Source organism: Hylaeus anthracinus, unplaced genomic scaffold (genome assembly GCF_026225885.1).
Source record: "Hylaeus anthracinus isolate JK02 unplaced genomic scaffold, UHH_iyHylAnth1.0_haploid 12001, whole genome shotgun sequence".
Classification (NCBI taxonomy): Eukaryota; Metazoa; Arthropoda; class Insecta; order Hymenoptera; family Colletidae; genus Hylaeus; species Hylaeus anthracinus.
In genome coordinates, this window is record NW_026534348.1 from 4,154,362 (window position 1) to 4,172,961 (window position 18,600).

At 50.9% G+C, this 18,600-nt stretch overlaps 1 protein-coding gene across 1 annotated transcript; it reads left to right on the forward strand.

Moving 5' to 3' along the window:
- Window positions 1-1,506: 1,506 nt before the first annotated feature.
- Window positions 1,507-16,753, forward strand: LOC128890995 (protein Wnt-1). Its single transcript, XM_054150100.1, has 4 exons — window positions 1,507-2,171; window positions 7,294-7,556; window positions 14,715-14,989; window positions 15,097-16,753. The coding sequence occupies exons 1-4, from the start codon at window positions 2,071-2,073 to the stop codon at window positions 15,652-15,654; spliced, it is 1,197 nt and encodes a 398-aa protein (XP_054006075.1). The 5' UTR covers window positions 1,507-2,070; the 3' UTR covers window positions 15,655-16,753.
- The last annotated feature ends 1,847 nt before the right edge of the window (window positions 16,754-18,600 follow it).

Here is an 18,600-nt window from a genome sequence, read left to right on the forward strand (position 1 = left end):
CCTTGAAAGCCACGTGCTCGCGGCGAGGAGCAGAGGACTCCGAAAGATAACGTCTGTCAGACTCGGGGATGGGCAGAATTTTTGTCAGAACGTCCCACGTTTGATGCTACTTCAATTGTAGACTCTTCCGCGGGCTGCTGTTTTAGTACGAAGCTGAGGCTTCGAGAAAATAAATGACAATAGTCGTGGTAGAAGTTGAATTGTGAAGAGATACTGTGTTTCGAGTAATGGAGATTATGTTTAGGAAGTTTTGCACAGGTAGATTGCAAGGAAGCAATCCTGGAAACGAAGTAAACGTTACGCCACTCGTATCGTCGTATTTCTACTATGGACCAGCAGGCGATCTTTAGATTCAAATGTGTTTCTTTGATTCCTTTTCTAACTTATCTCGTAGGTTTCGATGGGCTGAATTCAAACCAAACACTAAATTCGGAGCGTATTTATCATATATCGCTAACCGTTCATAAGAACCTTGCTCCAAAATCATTTTTCAACTCCGTCTCACAAAAAACCGACGCCACAATGTCAACGAATCGTTTTTTCGAGCGCAAAGGTTCACAAAGCGCACCTGACTTTGTTCGAGGGAGGCTTTTGGCGTCGAGTAGTGGCATTATTCCAGTAAAATTCATTCCGCCTCCGAGCTGGGAGCCGCGAAACGGCGAACGAAGCACAGAGAAGAGCAGCCGGGATTACAGGAAAAAGGGGGAGCGAGCTTGAGCGGGCAGAAAAGAGCAGAGCTGACCGGTGAACGCGTGGCAGAAGAAGGGCAGAGAGGCTGGCCGGCTAGAGGCGGGGCGAGATTCGATCTTTTGGGGGGGTCCAGCGATCTCTCGAGCTCGAGGGGAAGCGAAGCTGAGAACGGAGCGGAGATGAAAACGGAAGGGTAGAGAGGACGGTGAAAAGGGCAGAGAAGAGACGAGAGACGGCGCTCGAACCGAAAGGAGAAGGAGCTAGAAAAGCCGAGAGGAGAGGGAGAGAGGGGGGGGGGAGAAAAGAAGCGAGACGAGGCGAGGATTCGTGGGGCGTAGAGGGGAGATTTCGTTCTCTCTCTGAAGAGAGATCGGCTCTTCCGTGGACGAGCGCGTGCAGTCGCTAGCGGAGGCCTATACTTGTCCGTCGAAGGGTATTGGTTCTCGAAGCGCGGTACCATACCCCCCGAGATCGACAAGAAAAGGAAACGACGAGGCCAGGGCTCCCCTTGGCGGCTCGTTCGCTCGCTCCTTCGTTCGTTCGATCGGTCGATCGATCGCGCGCCCGCGCGCTGCCGTTGCGCACCACGCAACTCTTTCTCGAGGATCGCGATACAGGACGATAGCGCACCCGACCGTTCCGGACGTGTCGTCGACGCGAGACCAGAGAGCCGTGCTCGAGGCAACAACGACAAGGGAGACGAAAACGGAACGTACCAGGGGAACCGAGCGATTCGTGCGCCAGGGACACCGATCCGAGGGCTCGAGGCAACTCCATTATTATCCCGACCGAGCGAAAGCGTCAAGGAGGGTTGCCAGGTATCCTGGCGGCTGCGAACGCGCCTCTCCCACCACCTCTGATTCGGCGAGGACTACGGCAAGGGTGACACCCACCCCTCGAAAAAAAGCCCCTCGGGGGGTGAGTTCCCGTGAGGCTCTCGACGTCGACCGCCAACTACCGCCACTCAATTCTCGGACCGTCGACATCGCGGTTCTTGCGATCCAACTTGTGCTTTGACAGCTGACGGGTACGCGCAGGGCCCTGACAGGACGCTTCTTGCGGGAATTCCCCGAGTGACCGGCCTCGATGATGATTTAAACGCTTGCGGGGACCCGATCGTTCGAGTAAATTGCTTCCAAGTGTCCGCTCTTCTAGCCGTAAAACCGTACGTCGACCGTGGACAGTAGGATCGCCGAGACGTTTCAACGTTGCCCGCTACTATGTGCGCGAGATTCGTTCACGAAGAGTACCGTGTGATGTTCTTGACCGGGTGAGTGACGGATTGGTGCGTGGTGCTTCGCCCGAGTTCGCACGCGACCGCCCCCAAAGATCAGGGAACGATCGGGAAACGTCCACAGGATTCGAGACCGCGAACCGAAGATGAGGCTCTGGGTGATCATCGGGGCCCTCGCGGTGGCGATACACGCCTCCCTCGCCGAAATCACCAGGAACAAGAATCGTGGCAGAGGATCCATGTGGTGGTGAGTCGACTAACTTCTTTTAATTTCTGTTGCTTCGCGAACGCGTCCCGAGATCTAACTATCTCCTATATATTTCTCCTACATTTGTCGAGAGAAATTTCTTCGTTTGTTTTCTGTGACAGCGACGGAATATATTAGGCCGTACTATTGTAAACTTGTTGTTCATGTATCACGGTATATTAACGCGTGTAGTGGGTGATGGATAAAGATCATTTTCTGACAGGTAAACTTTCATCCATCAACTTATGTAGGAGACATGATGTAGGAGACCTGATCGGTTTCGACTATTTGACGGTTCTACTAAAGATAGATAAAACGTTATTTACCTATTTCGTGGAAACATCCTGGACAGAATGTTTTCTCACCGCTGGAAGAGTTACCCTCGACTACTTAGACTCAACTACAGACGTTTCGAACCAAGCGTGTGCTCTGCAACAGAGTAACCAGCAAATGTATATTCCTGATGCAGCGTGAGGAAGATAAATTATCCTACTAACACCAACCAGTCGAGTTTTCAAATAAACAACCACGAGATCATGTATTCCGCTAACGAAACCTACTTATTTACACGCATGTACATGTTACACCATAATAAAAGCACACGTTTCTAGATAGCAAGGCTAACTTACACGCAATTACAAGATAATACGCCCTTATCTTCTAATCCCATTCCATAATCGATCTTCGAGTTCCGATGGCGAGTAAACAGTTGCTCGTCTCTCGCATCTCGGCCAAGATTTCTCTCCAGATTTAGCCACCTCCGCGATCCGTCGGGAAAATGGATTTTCGCAACGCTCGCCCACGAGCGTCGCGGAATGGAATTAACCTTTGCGAGTTAATTGCCCCGCGCGGGGCCAATAGCCGCGTTAACACCTGTCGTCTGTGATCTTTTATCGGGGCCCAACGGTGGCAGCGACGCGCACCGCGCGCCTTCTTATTAATCCATTAATCATAAGCCACGGGCCTGGTGCGTTTCGATCCGCCAGTGATTTCTCGTAGGAACAAGAAAACGCTGGATGGGATATTAGATAATGGCTAACTTCATTAGCCGGGTAATAAATAACGCGCGCGTGTGTGCGCCCGCGCAGACACGGCCGTGTCCCGTTTACAACCGAAAGAGATAGTCGCGGAAATATCCACATAACGATAAACCGCCTTGGCGATAAATCACTCGAGGGGCCCCCCGTCTGGATCGCTTTTCCAGAGCCTCGCGGGTTGATTTAAGACGCGGCCACGCGCAGGTAATTATTGCCTACGAATTAATTAATCTAATACGACGGTGAATTCGCGGCGAACGTCGGCCAACCTGCCACGCGGATTTCGCAGTCGGGTGTAATTTATCGCGGGTCGCCACGCGGCGAAAGGTGGATTGACTTTTCGGGCGGATTTACGTCGGCTCGGCTGGTCTGCTCGCGTTCACCGAATAGATATCGCGAGCCGATCGGCAATATATCCAACGGTAACAGGGGATTACTTATCGCGTTAGCGTACCCGGTTCTCGATCCCGCGCCGATTCTGGGTGGTCCCGTCACAGTTCGATCCCCGTACCGATACAAACGCCCGGTAAACGCCTGCGACTCGGAAAAAGCGGAATCGCTGATTCGTGAAACGGTATCCTCGCTGGAAACCGCCGCTGCGCGGTGAATCTGTCGGAGAAGCTTCGTTGCCGGAGGGGATCGACGAGGGATATGGTGTAAGGGTTGTTTTTGGTCGTGTGACGTAGAGCGCAAACAAAATACAAAAAAAAAAAAAAACGCGGGGAGGGAAAGTGGAAAATACGTAAACGTTTATAGAAAAGCTCACCAAAGAGGTTTCTCGCGATTCACTCGAAACACCGCCTTTATCTCATCGCGCAAAGGAAAAGAAGCATTCACCGCGCAACCTGTTACCATATCCAAGATCGACCCACGGAGAATTCGAAATAAACGATTCCTCCTCGCGAACCGGCGATAATTCAGCGATAACCGCGCGAATTGAATGCAGCTTATCGTCACTGGGAGCGCGTGGCACCGGGTCGTTATTAGCCCTCTCCGGTCGATAAATTATTTCGGTGGTCGCGGCGTGTCCGCTGGCAGAAAACACGTGGACAGGGCTAGAATGGGGCCCACGGAGGGGCACCACAGGGGAAGGAGAGAGCCAGGAACCGAGCAGTACCGTCCGAGACTCGTCCCTGAGCTTTTCTGCCCGACGTAAATTACGAGCAATAGATATATCCTAACCGGTCCGGAGCGCTGCTTATTTATGGGCATCGCTTATCGAATGCATCGTCGTATAAGCATTCTCCAGCAGCGGGCGCGAGCGCGAGATTCGCCAAGGACAGGAAGAAATTACCGCAGCGCGTGAAACAACGCGAAACCGCGGCGCGATGACGCCAGGAACCTGGCATGCGGCCCAAACTAATTACGAGCGATCCGATCCGATCCCGAATTCCTCCGTTCCGCCAAAATCTCCCATCTGGGATCCGTTCGATTCTCGTAAAACAAAGAGAACGATTTTGAAGACCGAGAATCGTTGTCCTGCACGATCTTCCGAATGATAAAGTGAGATGTGCGTTTTATTACCCCGAGGTGTTCGAAAGTCTTCTTTTATGAGTTCCTAAGGTTTCTCTCGATGCCCTTCCCCTTATGCTTTTCGTTTCTGTTAAGATAAGCAATTTATATTTCGCACCTATTACGACTTGCAAACATAATATATCCTTTGTTAAATTGCAAATTCGGCTTGAGTCGTTCCTCACTTAATCTGCTATTATACCAATAGTTTCTTGTACTAATTTTCTCCAATGTAAAAACGAATTAAACAGAAGATCGACTTTCGAAAAAATCGATTCGAAGTCGAACTTTCCCAGAAGACGAATTCGTCAGCTTGTTGGCCCAGCTTCGGAGCGGAGCTTTTACGAGCCGGCGTGCATCGTGATTCGGTTTATTTACACGGCGCCTGAGAGTGTCAACGAGAAATCTCGGCCGCAGGCTGGCAGCCTTTTCGCGTTGGAGACCCTGGGTTTCACGTCTGTCTCGCCTGCCCCGACTGTCTCTGCTAGCCGTCAGGAAAGTCGTTGACAACGGAGCGTCGACGGAGACTCGACGACCGTGATTAGCTGTTTATTATGCTCGGCGACGAGAGATCCGATCCCTGCTCGCGAGCGATACACTAACCGTCAAAAGTGGATCCCATTTCAGCATCGTTGGCACCTATAGCATTATCCCTGCTGTGTTCCCATTAGATTTGAATAACAAAGTTTGAATGCAAGTCACCGTGGAGATTGGACGCGTAGAAAACAACGAGTACCTACTTTTAAAAAAAAAAAACACGATCCTAGGGAAATAGTCTGTTACTAAACCGTGCAACATTTCCTTCTACCAACTTTCTCTACCTCGCTTAGAAAGGAGCCCGGCCCAGTTTCTGGAATCACTCCGCGTGTAATATCGTCGACGAATCTGGCCATTTAATTGACCTTTTCTCCGAATCTGTCTTGGCTTTTAAAAATTCGTTACGTAACACTCGTAAACACGGACGACCGTGTTTTGCATGTTTAAATAGAACAGGTGACATCTACTTTCATCTAGACCCTGAACATAGTATAACCCGTTTCTCGAATGAATAAAAAGATGAATAGACGTTCGATGTTCCGTGTTTTTATTATATAAACGTTTCGGAGCCCAAGCTTAAAGTTTCGGAGCGTTAGGTGGTCCTACACTTTTGAGCGTTAGTATACTACTCGATGTGGACCCTGCGTCGAACACGCTCTACTCCTGTAGGAAAAATAATTACCCGTGCAACGCGAGCTATAAAAATTGCCTCTTGAGTGATGCTCACAATACCAGGGAAATCTATCTTTTCGCCCATAAAATGAACGTTCACGATAGGGTAGCGCAATACCGTTAACCGCTACTTTATGGTTCCTAAACTTCTGGAAACACAGGAAAATTCTGCGCTCTGGATTTACAAACAACAAATGTTTATTACGTTTACTTTGGTATACTCGTTTCGGTACAGTAAACTTCCTACCGTGATTTGCGCGCTACAGATCGTAAGCGATAGTAAAGTAACCTATTCGATTGAATTTGGCTCGCGATCCGTTCAAATTTTTCGGCCGATTCGATGCCAGGAGCGAAGACAAGGCGATTTCGGTCGTGGTCCCGCGCGCGATGCGATTCTCTAAAGTTTGCACGTTCTTCCCACGAAGGGACGCGAGCAGAACGCTGTTAAGCGTTTTTCTGCGCGACGCTCGATCGATCGAGACGCGAATTCTTTCGCAGGCTGAACTCGCGCGGCAGCTTGATTTATATATACCCGGCTACCGTTGACCGAAACTGTTGAACCAGTTTCGTCTTTCGAACTAATCCTTCTCCGTTCTCCCTCTCCTCCTCTCTCTCCCTTCCCGCCCCTGAATTCCCCTTTGTCTTTCTTTCTCTCTCCTCGGAGCACTCCAAGCGCGTCGTTTTTACGCGCAAACCAAATTAGCGTCGACCGAACGCACGAGAAATGCCGACCGCCTCCAGGCGATTGAGAAACGCGAGACCCGATCGAGTTTGCGCGATTCGCGCCGTGGAAACCGATCAGCGATCTCCCGAATGACGGATCGATGATTCGCCAAAGGTCATCGTACCGTTACACGTAACCCCACCCGTTAGACGTCTTCATCCGCGTTCCGAAACTACGCCGATTTACCCCGAGGCCTCCAAGCAGGATATCTTATTCGGTCCTGTGCACTTAGCAGGCTGAGCTCCCACCTATGTTGTTATTAAATGCTAGGCTGCTAGGCTTGGCAACCTATTCCGATAAGCTAAAGTTGTACCAAGGATATCGAAACTTTCTCGGGAAACCTTAACTCCGAAGGTGTTTCTTGCACCGCGAGTAAATGTATCGCTTTCTTCGCGGAGCTTCTCGTATCCGAAGGGTTCTGTTTATTAGAATACCTTTCGTCCCGTGGTGTCAAAGCGCTTCGTTAACGCTTTTCGTCGCCCTCAGCGTGGGTGTTCCCTTTCCAAAACCCCCTAGAGGTGTTCGGGACGTCTTCGCGACAGCTCGAGCTTTTTTTATCCTACTAGTTTATCCTACTGTCTTTCAGAAAACTTTTCTTCGATATGACAACTAAACGCAACGACTGACTTATTTTTCACAGGGGAATAGCCAAGGCGGGAGAGCCCAACAATTTTCTACCGATGTCGCCAGCCTCCCTGCACATGGATCCCACCGTTTACGCGACCCTGAGGAGAAAGCAGAGGAAACTGGCCAGGGAAAACCCGGGGGTGCTGATGGCCGTCGCCAGGGGCGCGAACCAGGCGATCGCCGAGTGCCAGCATCAGTTTCGCAATCGGCGATGGAACTGCTCCACCAAGAATTTCCTCCGTGGGAAAAATCTCTTCGGCAAGATCGTCGACAGAGGTGAGCACACGTTTTCCTTTCTCTTTTCAGCTTGGCTCTTTTTTCTGTCCATCTATGGACTCCCATTAGAACAAAGTAGCTTACGCGTTAGGCAAAGCCTGTTTTTTTTTTTCCACGGAGATTGTTTCGCGGCGCGGGGAATTGTGTGACGAAATTATTAAGCAATTTGACGTTCATTATGGTGAAATTCAGAGGACGATGCTGTTCTGTTTATCTGATCTAATTTGGAATAATGGACGATTAAAAAGTAGCTTCCAGAATACACGCTACACGACGCAGATAATTCTGACCTTTGAATACGACGCTTTGTTAAAATCGGAAATTAGTCGCCCCTATACCCGATGCTAATGGTTTAATTGGATTATCGTGGAAGATTACGACCGATGCGAGCTCCTGCTAATTGGACCGTGAACTGTCTTGCTAATGCACATTTAACCGCTCGAACACGAAAACATTTGTGCCCTCGCGTAAACGTAGTTTCCACAAAGAGCGAATTTCTTTATTTGTCGCTTCTGGCTTTCATTGCGAGTACGAGTGTCTCTGGTATTTTTCTTTGAGCTCTTCTCGATAAGACGATCAGTCGAAAAGACGTCGAGATCGAGATCCAGAGGGACAGAGGGAGATAGAGGGAAGGGGCCCGAAAGGAAGGCTGCTACTCCGAATCAACGTTGCCAGGAAGGATCGAGATTCGTGATAAAACGACGCGCGCGTGTGTATATATAACGGACTATAAGGTGGACTCGTTCCACGTTCCAAAAAACAGCCCATTGTCCGTGGTCGTCTGCGACAACCGGTATTCCCGATAGAGATTTACAGGAGACGAGTTTCGAGAAAAGAGACGGAGAGCGAGGACTCGCTGAGCGTGGTGGAAGGACAGCCAAGCTCGCGTCAATTTTATCTTATTTTTTTTAACGACTTTATTCGCCATAAAATATGGAAACCGTAACGATGTTTTTCTCTGGTGTACACGAAGGATAACGTGTAGGCGACGCCCACGTGCAGAGTAACGTTCGATTATTTAATGAAAAGGTAAACTTGTCTTCTTCAAGGGGAGACACTGATGATTTATTATTCTCTCAATCGTAATGCAACAAATAAAGTCGGTAAAAAAAATTAAAGATGACCAAGACTAGAAGAGACACTTGTCCCGTGAACCACGAGGCCATCGTCGATATAGGAAACCATCCAGGATCGAGAAATGACTAGTTCGTAACGTTGAGTCTGCGATGGATGAGTCCGTAGACGTCGATATCCCTATCGGACGCGTGGATGCACGTCTCGACAGGCTTATCTCGCGACTTCGTGTACCGGCCACGTCGAAATGGGTCGCGGTCTGTCGCGATTGCGATACGTCATCGATAATCGAGGCGATCGTCGTATGAGCTATACACGTACCTACCGTGCTCGACTTTCAACGCGGTAATATCGTTAGTCGATCGATTCGTGAAGCACCGTAGAAAACTAACCCTTTGACCGCATAATTAAAGTATGCGTAATTAGATTACGTGTTAGTTAAGAGTACGCGATAATTTCTCGTGAGCGCAAATCGGTCACCGGTACGAAACGCACCGAGGTTCTTCGTCGAGCTAACCGTTTCCTCGAGAGGGTAGTCTCGCGCGAGTAGGCTCTCTGTCGAACAGAAGACGATGGTTTGTATATTTTTCTGACGAAAACAAAGCGACAATTTGAACCGAAAGTTGTTCCATAATTTCCAAAAAATACCACCCATAGCAAAGTAACGTTGTAATTGGGATATCGGTACAAGCATCGCGTGTCCCCTCGCGAGTATACATAATGCCGAAGCAAAGGATGAAGAGAGTCCGCCTAAACGTCCACAAGCTGGTTTTCGGGATTTCGTGGCGAGAATGGGCTCGCGAGCAGCTAGACCGGAAGATCATTCGAAGACGACAGGGTGTCGGCAGCCTGTGGGGTTGCTGCGTGGAGTAGAGGGTCGAGAATCAAGAACAGGAGGGACGAGGGGGATCGGAAAGGGGCGTGCCCTTGGTCAGAAGGCCCCGGGCACGTGCCCTCACCCGACCAGATGTATGTTTTGCAACCTGATAATGGACCTTCTCGTACCAGTTCTGGCTCCCCTGCGGCTCTTTTAGATCTCGTCGAGGCGATTGTAAGCCGAGCTTTTTCGCTCGGGCCCCGACTCCCGCCCCATCGCATCCAGTGTCCCCATATGGCCACTTATCGCGGCAGTAAAACCGAAAAAAAGAAGCACAGGGATACAAAATAGCGGCGAGAAGAAGAGATCGCGCGCGCGTTAATCCGACGAGCCTAACCCTTGCCGCGACGCCACGCACCGACGCCCTCCTGCCGCCCCCCCTTGTCAACGGCGCCCCCCTATCGCGTTACGCGCCTTTGCTCCTAATAGTTTTCCCTATAATAAAGACGACCAAAACAGGCTCCCGACCGGCGCAGATTTTTAAACTTCTCCTACAAGCAGATGCCACTTTTTCGATTTAATGGATGCACGTAATGGACGTATTTTGGGTTCGGATGGACGTATTAGCATCCCCTTCTGATACACCTCGTCCTGGGTCGTGGATCTCTTTGCTATTATCGTATTCAATTATTCGATGTACAGGCTGGGTTTTCGAAGGGTGGTTTCATTCGAATTTCAATTATTCGGTTGTCCCAAAAGTTTCTTCCATTTCATTAATATGTAATACGTACACAATATTTTTAACCGACTTCGGAAAGGACCGGGTTACTCGATTCGACAACCACCTACTATCGACTTGTGAAGATATGCATTTATCCGTGGAATAATTTCCTATATATTAATGATAATAATTGTGCCTAACTCTGGATCGTTAAAAGGGAGAATCGAGCAGATGGATGTTGAAGGAAATTTTCGTTTTTTTTTTCCTCGGGTGAGATTCCTAGTCGGTTGCCAGGAGGACCTCGACCTTTCACCCCTCGCGCCTCGAACGAGTTTCTCTGCGCGTCTCTCTCGGTCCCCTTGCATCTTTTGTCTTCGAAGCGATCTTTCGAGATTAGATCGGTACGAGTCTCGCGCGCGGGGGTAACTCAGATCGCTATCGTCGATCCGTAATGCTCGCGCGTACTCGTCGTATTTGGAGATCGAGAAGGGGATCGAGCAGACTGGTCGTCGTGCGCCGAACCTAAACGGTCGTTTCCGGATTATGCGGGGTTGCTCGATTACACGGCCGACGTGATCTCTACGTTTCTTTTTCCCGTCGTGCCCGTCTTCCCTTTCACACGCGACCTCCGCTTCTTTAACCCCTTCGACAACGACGGTGACAAATGTGAACGTGATATTTTCTAGTCGATCGTTCTGTGATGGGTAACGCTTCGACGCGATGTAACTCTTTTGTTGGATTTCAAAAAATTGTTTCATTAATAAAAAGCTACACTATCCATTAGTAACATAGTATTCCACACGGGTGAAACCGCGGCGTGCAGCTAGTCTTCCAATATCATCGTACACTTGTGTTACGATTAATTTCGCTCCACTTACGATCGAAGTGAATCGAAATATAAATAATCGTGGTTATCATACCTCGTTGGGTGTCTAAATCCAGTACACCGGCGCGTTGCGTCGAGGCGACCATCGCGATACTTCCAGCGAGGCGAGATCTGTCAGGGTGTCCCAGGTGGAAGATCGACGGGATACTTTTGGAGGCGTTTGTACTCGATATTATAGCTGGTAGTGAGTAGGTTTGCGGCCTGTAATCATTTCGCCGCCAAGAGCCACCTACCGCATCGGTGTCTATCCTCGGTTTGGTTCGGTCCTCTTCTCGCTCGCCTTCTACCTGGACGTGCGCCCTCTCGGGTACCTCTGGTACTCGCGTGGAAGCGGTCTCGGCCAACCTCCGCAGCCTAATTGCTCGGTAAACTGCGAATTTCGCGAGAGCCTCCGTGCAGCTCGCGTTTCCGTCGATTTCACGGCCACGGCGTCGATTCCGCTCGAAACGAACGCGGAACGAAGCCGCGGGAACGAACGCGAGCACGCACTTGGTGGACAGTCAACGATATCGTCCGAGGAATGTTACAAATAAAATACCTGGTTAATCTGGTCTGTGCAAACATATAATATGCACGGCTAGAAAGTCCATGAACATTTCGATTGGGGTTTCGAGCTATGTTTAAAGCGAACGAATGTCTCCGGAAATTGAAATTTATGCGGTTGGTATCCCAAATTGGACCGTAAAATATTTATGTTTAAATTTCCCAGAGATGGACCTTTTTGGGGGGTCTTGAGACGTAACGATCAATTTGTGTATTCGTAGTGTTTGCGCGACTTTTTCGTCATCCGTCGCGCTCGCGGTTACCGTTATCTTCGCGAGTAAGTTTCTTTAGAGAATAATGGAACTTTCCCCCGGATAAATAAATAAATAAATTCGATCGATAGCGGAGCAGCGTGGCGCGGGTCGCGTCTTATACGGAGACCCGGTTCGAGGTTTTTGCGACGGCGTTACACCGCCATAAATCGCGGCCTATGATGGGGTACATGTGTCGACGGCACGCCACGATTTCTTGCGAAAACGTGAGCCGCGAGCCAATGGGCCTGTTGCCTCCCCCCCCCCCCCCATCCATCCATCGGTCCTCCGTGATTTTTACATCTTGTTTGCTTCCACGGTCTCGGAGTACGAGTTCCCGCGAGAGGCCACGGCCTATATGGCGGTCGAGTTTTCGCACCCCTCTGCCCCCCTCTACGGGAACAACCATGCCACTTTTGCATTCAACCAGTCGATGCAGTTTTTCGAGGATCGACGTCGTCGCGTTACGACGACGCTTCTCGATCCTATGTCGCTTCCTCCGGCGTCACGGACCCCGAGAAGATCCTCGCAACGGTAGCAATAATTCCTCGCGATGCTATCGTCCCCCTGGAATTTCACCGCGGACGCAAACGTCCCTCGTAAACTTGCGTCGCGATGATGTCGCCAGCCCCCATCTCGAACCTGACGAGCAGCGTCCTGGCAACATTTTACTCGAGCGACAAAGAAATAAATGAAATAGCAACGCATGGCTGCTCGCTCGCGACGCGTTCTACAGGGACGTTGTAAAAAAATTACACGTACAGTAGGTTCTCCGAAAAATTTCCGAAAGTTTCTTTTTCCACGCGCAAACAGGCGATCCTCCCGGCAAACGAGCCAGGAATTTCCATCGATGATGTTTGCTCTGGGGCACCGCCTCCGCCTCGCTCGTGCTATTTGCACGAGCCGATAAAACGAACGTCAAACGAGAACAAACAATGGCTCTCACGAGATTATCGAGCCGCGGTTTTCTCTTTCTCAAACTTTTCTGTCTCGATAACGATTGTTCGCTTCGGGAATCGTTCTCGCGGCGAACGGACTCTCTTATCTCAGCCGTGTGGTTATTTGACGATCGTAAAATCTTCGAGGAAAAGGATCGTTCGCTTCGAAGTCTCCCTTTCACCTGAGAATTTTTTAAAATATTGATTCGCTCGAGAAAGGCAAACTTTCCGAGAAAGAAACGTGAAGTCCCCGCGAGAAAATCGACCGGTTTTGAAGTTTTTCGAAGAGTTATCGGTAAGGCAAATATCCGTAGGTGAAACGATACGTTCTTCGAGTCAAGCTACATAGTACATAACGGGAACGTTAGCGTCCAAAGAGACGAGATGAATTCACGGACTCCACGGTGGCGCGTTTTTGCGAGAGAAACCCCCACCAGCCGTGTAATCCTCTCGGTTATGGCAGTCCGGAGATGATGAGGAATAATATCTGGAACAGACGGAATTTGGAGGAGACAGGTCGAGGAGCCAACGCGGTAACAGGGTGGAACGGCGTAAATCTCTCGCTTTCCTTCGACCATCCTCTTCGTTCCTGGACGAGGTATGCCTCGAGGTTTGGAAAGGACTGCGTCGCTTCCGTTGACCGCTTTTCGCCTCCGGTCTTCACCTTGGACGGGGATTAGGGAAAATGGTTTCTTTCTTACCTTCGCTCCCTTTCTTTCCTCGCGAAGCCCACCCGAGAGTGCGGTAGCCCCGCGCGGAAAACACTCGTGACGAATCACGGATCTCGCTTCGAAATTGGACGCGCTCGATTATCTCCCCTGCGTCCGATTTCTTTTCTTCGGCCATCGAGCCGTTTGACGTCTCATTCCCAGCCGATTTCGCCTGGATCCCTTCAATGGGAGTTTGCCACCTGGAATACAGGCTTTTTTAAGAACGTTCATACCCCTGTCATTTCAGAGAAAGGACTTTCTCGAGAACATATTCGAGGAGAACTGTCGAATGAACCGATTTGATTCCGTTGTAGTTAGCAAGAGGATACGTTGTAGGTTATTCAAAAAGTTTATCGTACGTCCGCTTTGGAGAACATGGTTGCACTGGCTGTACGATTCCGGTTCTCGTAGTGGTTCGATTTAAAATTTCTCACTCTCGAGGATACGTATAAACATTTTCTAAAAAGAAAAGTCTGCGCTACTTGTTTCCTCGAGCATTAATTCCCAACGACTCGACTGTGGGGTACCGACTACTGCCAATTCACCTCGATGCCTAGCGATACCGTTCATCGAACTTCCACGTCACGACGCGCGATAAGGTCGCGTTATACGTGGAACGATAAAGGTGGTAATTTGCGAAACGGCCCCTCCTCTCAGGTGGCTCGCGATACCACGGTCGGCAGGTCGGCAAAGGTGCCGGCAGGCACCTGCGCCTCATGCAGATAAGCTCTCGAGGTGCCTCTCGGGTCAGCCCACTTGAGGTTAAGGTCGAGTTCCTTCTCCTCCTGCTCGCTCCCTCCGTCTCTCTCTGTCCCCGTTGGATTCCTAATGCGCCTCCTTCTTCGTTGCGGTTCCTTCCACACCTGCGCGGTGTAGAGATCCCGCAGGTAGTCCACGGCGAAGGATTGAGACGTTCCCTGACGTCACTGGCTCGCTCGCTCGCCTCCCACGTTACCGACCACCGCGAAACTTTTGTCCACACGAATGCACACGCAATCTCTAGGGGTGTCGCTATAGATCCTTGTTGCGTTCACGAGTGGAAGGGTTGGTAGAATTGGATCGTTCGGAATAGGGTAAAATACGATGGATGGAATCTTGCTATCCAAATCCCCAGTTGAACGTCAACTGTTTTATCAATTCTCCGAGAAATTCGCTCGTAAACGCGCGAGGAGGCTGGGGTTCGTCCAAGAAAGACTTGACGGTGTCGTTTTGTTACAGGATGTCGTGAGACCGCCTTCATCTACGCCATCACGAGCGCGGCCGTGACTCATAGCATCGCGAGAGCGTGCAGCGAGGGCAGCATCCAGTCGTGCTCCTGCGACTATACCCACCAATCGCGAGCACCATCCGCGTCGCGGGACTGGGAATGGGGTGGCTGCTCGGACAACATCGGCTACGGCTTCAAGTTCTCCCGCGAGTTCGTCGATACCGGGGAGCGCGGGCGGAACCTGCGCGAGAAGATGAATCTGCACAACAACGAGGCTGGCAGAGCGGTGAGTGCTCCTTTGATCCGACTAAATTCTTTTGTAAAGGAGAGTCGACGGCACCCTTTCCTCCTGTTCGCGACAAACTAAGACGAGCCGTCTTTCCTTTACCGTAGCACGTGTCCTCGGAGATGAGGGAGGAGTGCAAGTGTCACGGCATGTCCGGCTCTTGCACCGTGAGGACCTGCTGGATGCGGCTGCCCAACTTCCGCGTGGTCGGTGACAACCTGAAGGATCGTTTCGACGGCGCATCTCGAGTGATGGTGAGCAACTCGGATCGCGTACGAGGAAACGGGAACGCGATCGTCAGCAATTCGGCCAGCAACTCCGTGCACGGCCACAGGGAGGGTCTGGGTCGTCGTCACAGGTACAACTTTCAACTGAAGCCGTACAACCCCGAACACAAACCACCCGGACCGAAGGATCTCGTTTACTTGGAGCCATCGCCGCCGTTCTGCGAGAAGAACCCGAAACTGGGGATCCTGGGCACCCACGGCAGGCAATGCAACGACACGAGCATAGGAGTCGACGGCTGCGACCTGATGTGCTGCGGCAGAGGTTACAAGACCCAGGAGGTAACCGTCGTCGAGAGATGTGCCTGCATCTTCCACTGGTGCTGCGAGGTCAAGTGTCAGCTCTGCAGGTTCAAAAAGACGATACACACGTGCCTCTAGGCTCCCTTTCATCCATTCCGTTCGTCCTTTCCTTTCTCGAAGAGACTACCTCCTTCCTGGCGAAGGACGTTTCGCGTAGTCTCTCAACTCCCAGACAAGGTGGTCCAGGTGATCCCACCGCGAAACTCTGCTGATCGAGTCGAGTCGCGTGTCGGAGCTTTCGCGAAGAGTGGCTCCTATCCCAGTATTATGCGAAACCGCGTACGTCGACGAGCTGGAGAAAGAATGCCTCTGGAGGGGATCTAGCGAGCAGAGTTTTTTTTAGAAAAGGTATTTGGCCAGGATTTCGTATCGCTCGGACTGAAAATCGATAGCGTTGCTATCTTGGAAACGCAATTTTACGGAAACGTGGAGCCACTTCGTCGAGCGAACGTCGCTCAGGGGCATTCTTCGCAGCTTCTCGCGGTACGTATACATTACGACGTTCCACGAACGCGTATCAAAGACTGAGGCGGTGAGAAGCGTCGAGCTGTTAGCGGTTCGCGATCGTGAGCTTAGAATCTTATTAATATAGCTAAGTAAAGAGAACGAGACGCTCGTCGTTTCACTGTACATACGATTAACCCTTGCTCCGTCGATGCGTCGTTTCTACTATGTCGCTCCGGATAATCCGGAGCTTTCGGACTCGCCTCGCGTCATTTCTTTTTTTTCAGAATGCGCGCGAGGTACATTAGACTCGTTATTTATTTCGATCCTCTGGGTCGCGTACTTGTATATACGCATAGATTATAGCTATATATATATAAATATAAATATACGAATGTATAAATATGTATGTATATTTTTTTGGCACCGCGTTCGTCGAATTGTCGCGCTTAGGAATACTCGTTGTAAATAATCGACGCTCCTGAGACGGTAAATACGCTCCAAAATGCGAGGCGGGTAAATTATTTTTGTACGTCTCTTCGCCTGTACTCACCCCCCGGAAACGAGCCCTCCGACTCGCGCGGCGCTGTCTAGGCTTAGGGAGACCCATTAGCCCAGTGTTAGATGCTCGGCTACCTTCTCGATTCGAGAAAAATCGGTGATTATATTTGTACGCACAATAAGAAGATAAGTCTGGAGATTGTTTTTTGTAATTTATAAAGATGGACCGTATAAGAAGAGGACAAATAAAGACGTAGTCGAGTTGAAAGCTGGCATTATTTTCCCCGAATTTCCAAGTCTCCCCGTCATCCAATCCAACGTACTCTGTTACTTTCTCTGTCAAAGACAAAAGCCTTCGATGCGTGGTAGCATCGTCGAAATACGGAAAGGTTTTCAACCTAGCGAAAGCGGACTCGAAACTCTCAGGTCGGACCCATCCCAGGGCGACGTCGCGAGACCATTCGACGTCTGGCCGTAGCACGAGGCGCGGAGCTATCCCCGCGAAATATAGCTGACTGGTTCTCCACAGCTGGACGACTTCATAACTCCTCGCCGAGGCGAATATCGTGGGAGGCCCGTGCCCCGAAGAAGACTGGTTCGGCTCTTTCTCTCTTCCTCTCGGTTTGCCTACCCCTTCCACCCCCGCGGCCGTTTCCCATCGCGTTCCTTCCTCCTACGTTTCTGCCTTGTTTCGTTTCTCCACGGCTGCGCGCTGCTGCACGCGATGATAACGAACCCAGGAATCCCGCAGGAATCTCTGTACGGGATAAAAGGATTCTGACCGCATACGAACAGGCATCCGCGCTAATGGTTCCGACACTACACCACCCGCCCCCCCCTCCCCAAACCTCTTGCATCTCCTTTTTCCACGCTCCCGTCCTCGTTCCTTCTTCCCTAACGATCGGTATTTCCAGTTGTAAGCGCATTCCGAGAGAGTCCGCGGGTCGATCGACCACGATCGCGACCTCGCGCCTGCGAGCTTCGCCAGACGTTCGATCGATTCTCGGCCTCCGAAGGCCGAGAGGGTTTCGAGCCACTCGGAAGAGGCTGCAGATCGATCGAACCGGTCCACGGTCGGTTCGATCGATCCTTGCGCTAGGGACCCACATGGATCCTACACCAGGACAAAGTGGACCTCTGGGAGAGACGTCGAAATCGATAACCCACGCCTGGTCCAGCGAAAATTTAGGTCCTAATTATTGCCCTCGTAGGAGAAACTCCGGCACCGACCGTGACACCTGCTCGAAGTGGTCTCGGTCGATGGTTTCAGCGGGGTGTGGACGCACACTCGACGGGATCAGGTGGCACCAGGAAGGGTAGAAGTTTCGTCGCGATACTACAACAAATTCTTGGTGCGCTCGGGGGCTCCCAGCGTGTCCTGGCAGACAAGAATCTCGAGCAGCCGGGCCACTTCTCACGGCGGCGCGTTTGATCTCGGTCGACCACCCCCTCGTCTCCATCACGGTCACTCGAGCACCGGCAGCGACCGCGACCGCCTCCCTCGGGAGCTTTTTACCCGCTGCTCATCCGCCTCCTCCTCCCCCGACGCTTAGACAGGACTGGTCCGAGAACCACCGAGATATGCCGCGGGACCAACCGTGAATTCATTCAGTTTTACTATTATTACGCATACCGTCACGCGTCCGGCTCGTTCCACGCTACGGAATGTTACACGGATGCTGGATCGTCCTCGAGGAGGCCTCCAAGCGCTGAGGATCTCTCCTCGACATTTGGAACTCGCGTGCGCCAATGTCTTTCGGGCTGTTGTAGATCCTGGAACGCTGGCTAAAATGATACTCTTCTTGCTACGGCAATCTAGTTTTATGAAGAGCAAGTACTCATCCTAATTCTATCGATTCTTGGTTCCTCCACGTCTCGAGTTTGGCTCCATTGAATGTAAAGAATCGAGACAGTTTGAGAAAACGAGGTCCTCTCACGGTTTCACTGGAGAATTCGTCTCGTTCGAGGAAGCTCGAATCTGGCTCATTATGCTCGACGAATACGAAATTCAGTCCACGAGGTTGACAATCGAGGGCCCCCGGGAGACAGGGGCTCGTGTCACTCGGTGAACAGGACCCC

Excerpts from the sequence above, each read along its gene's own strand:
- LOC128890995 (XM_054150100.1), top strand. The coding sequence starts at position 2,071 with ATGAGGCTCTGGGTGATCATCGGGGCCCTCGCGGTGGCGATACACGCC. Across the intron at positions 7,557-14,714 it reads CGGCAAGATCGTCGACAGAG|GATGTCGTGAGACCGCCTTC; the intron begins GTGAGCACACGT and ends GTTTTGTTACAG. Across the intron at positions 14,990-15,096 it reads ACAACGAGGCTGGCAGAGCG|CACGTGTCCTCGGAGATGAG; the intron begins GTGAGTGCTCCT and ends CCTTTACCGTAG.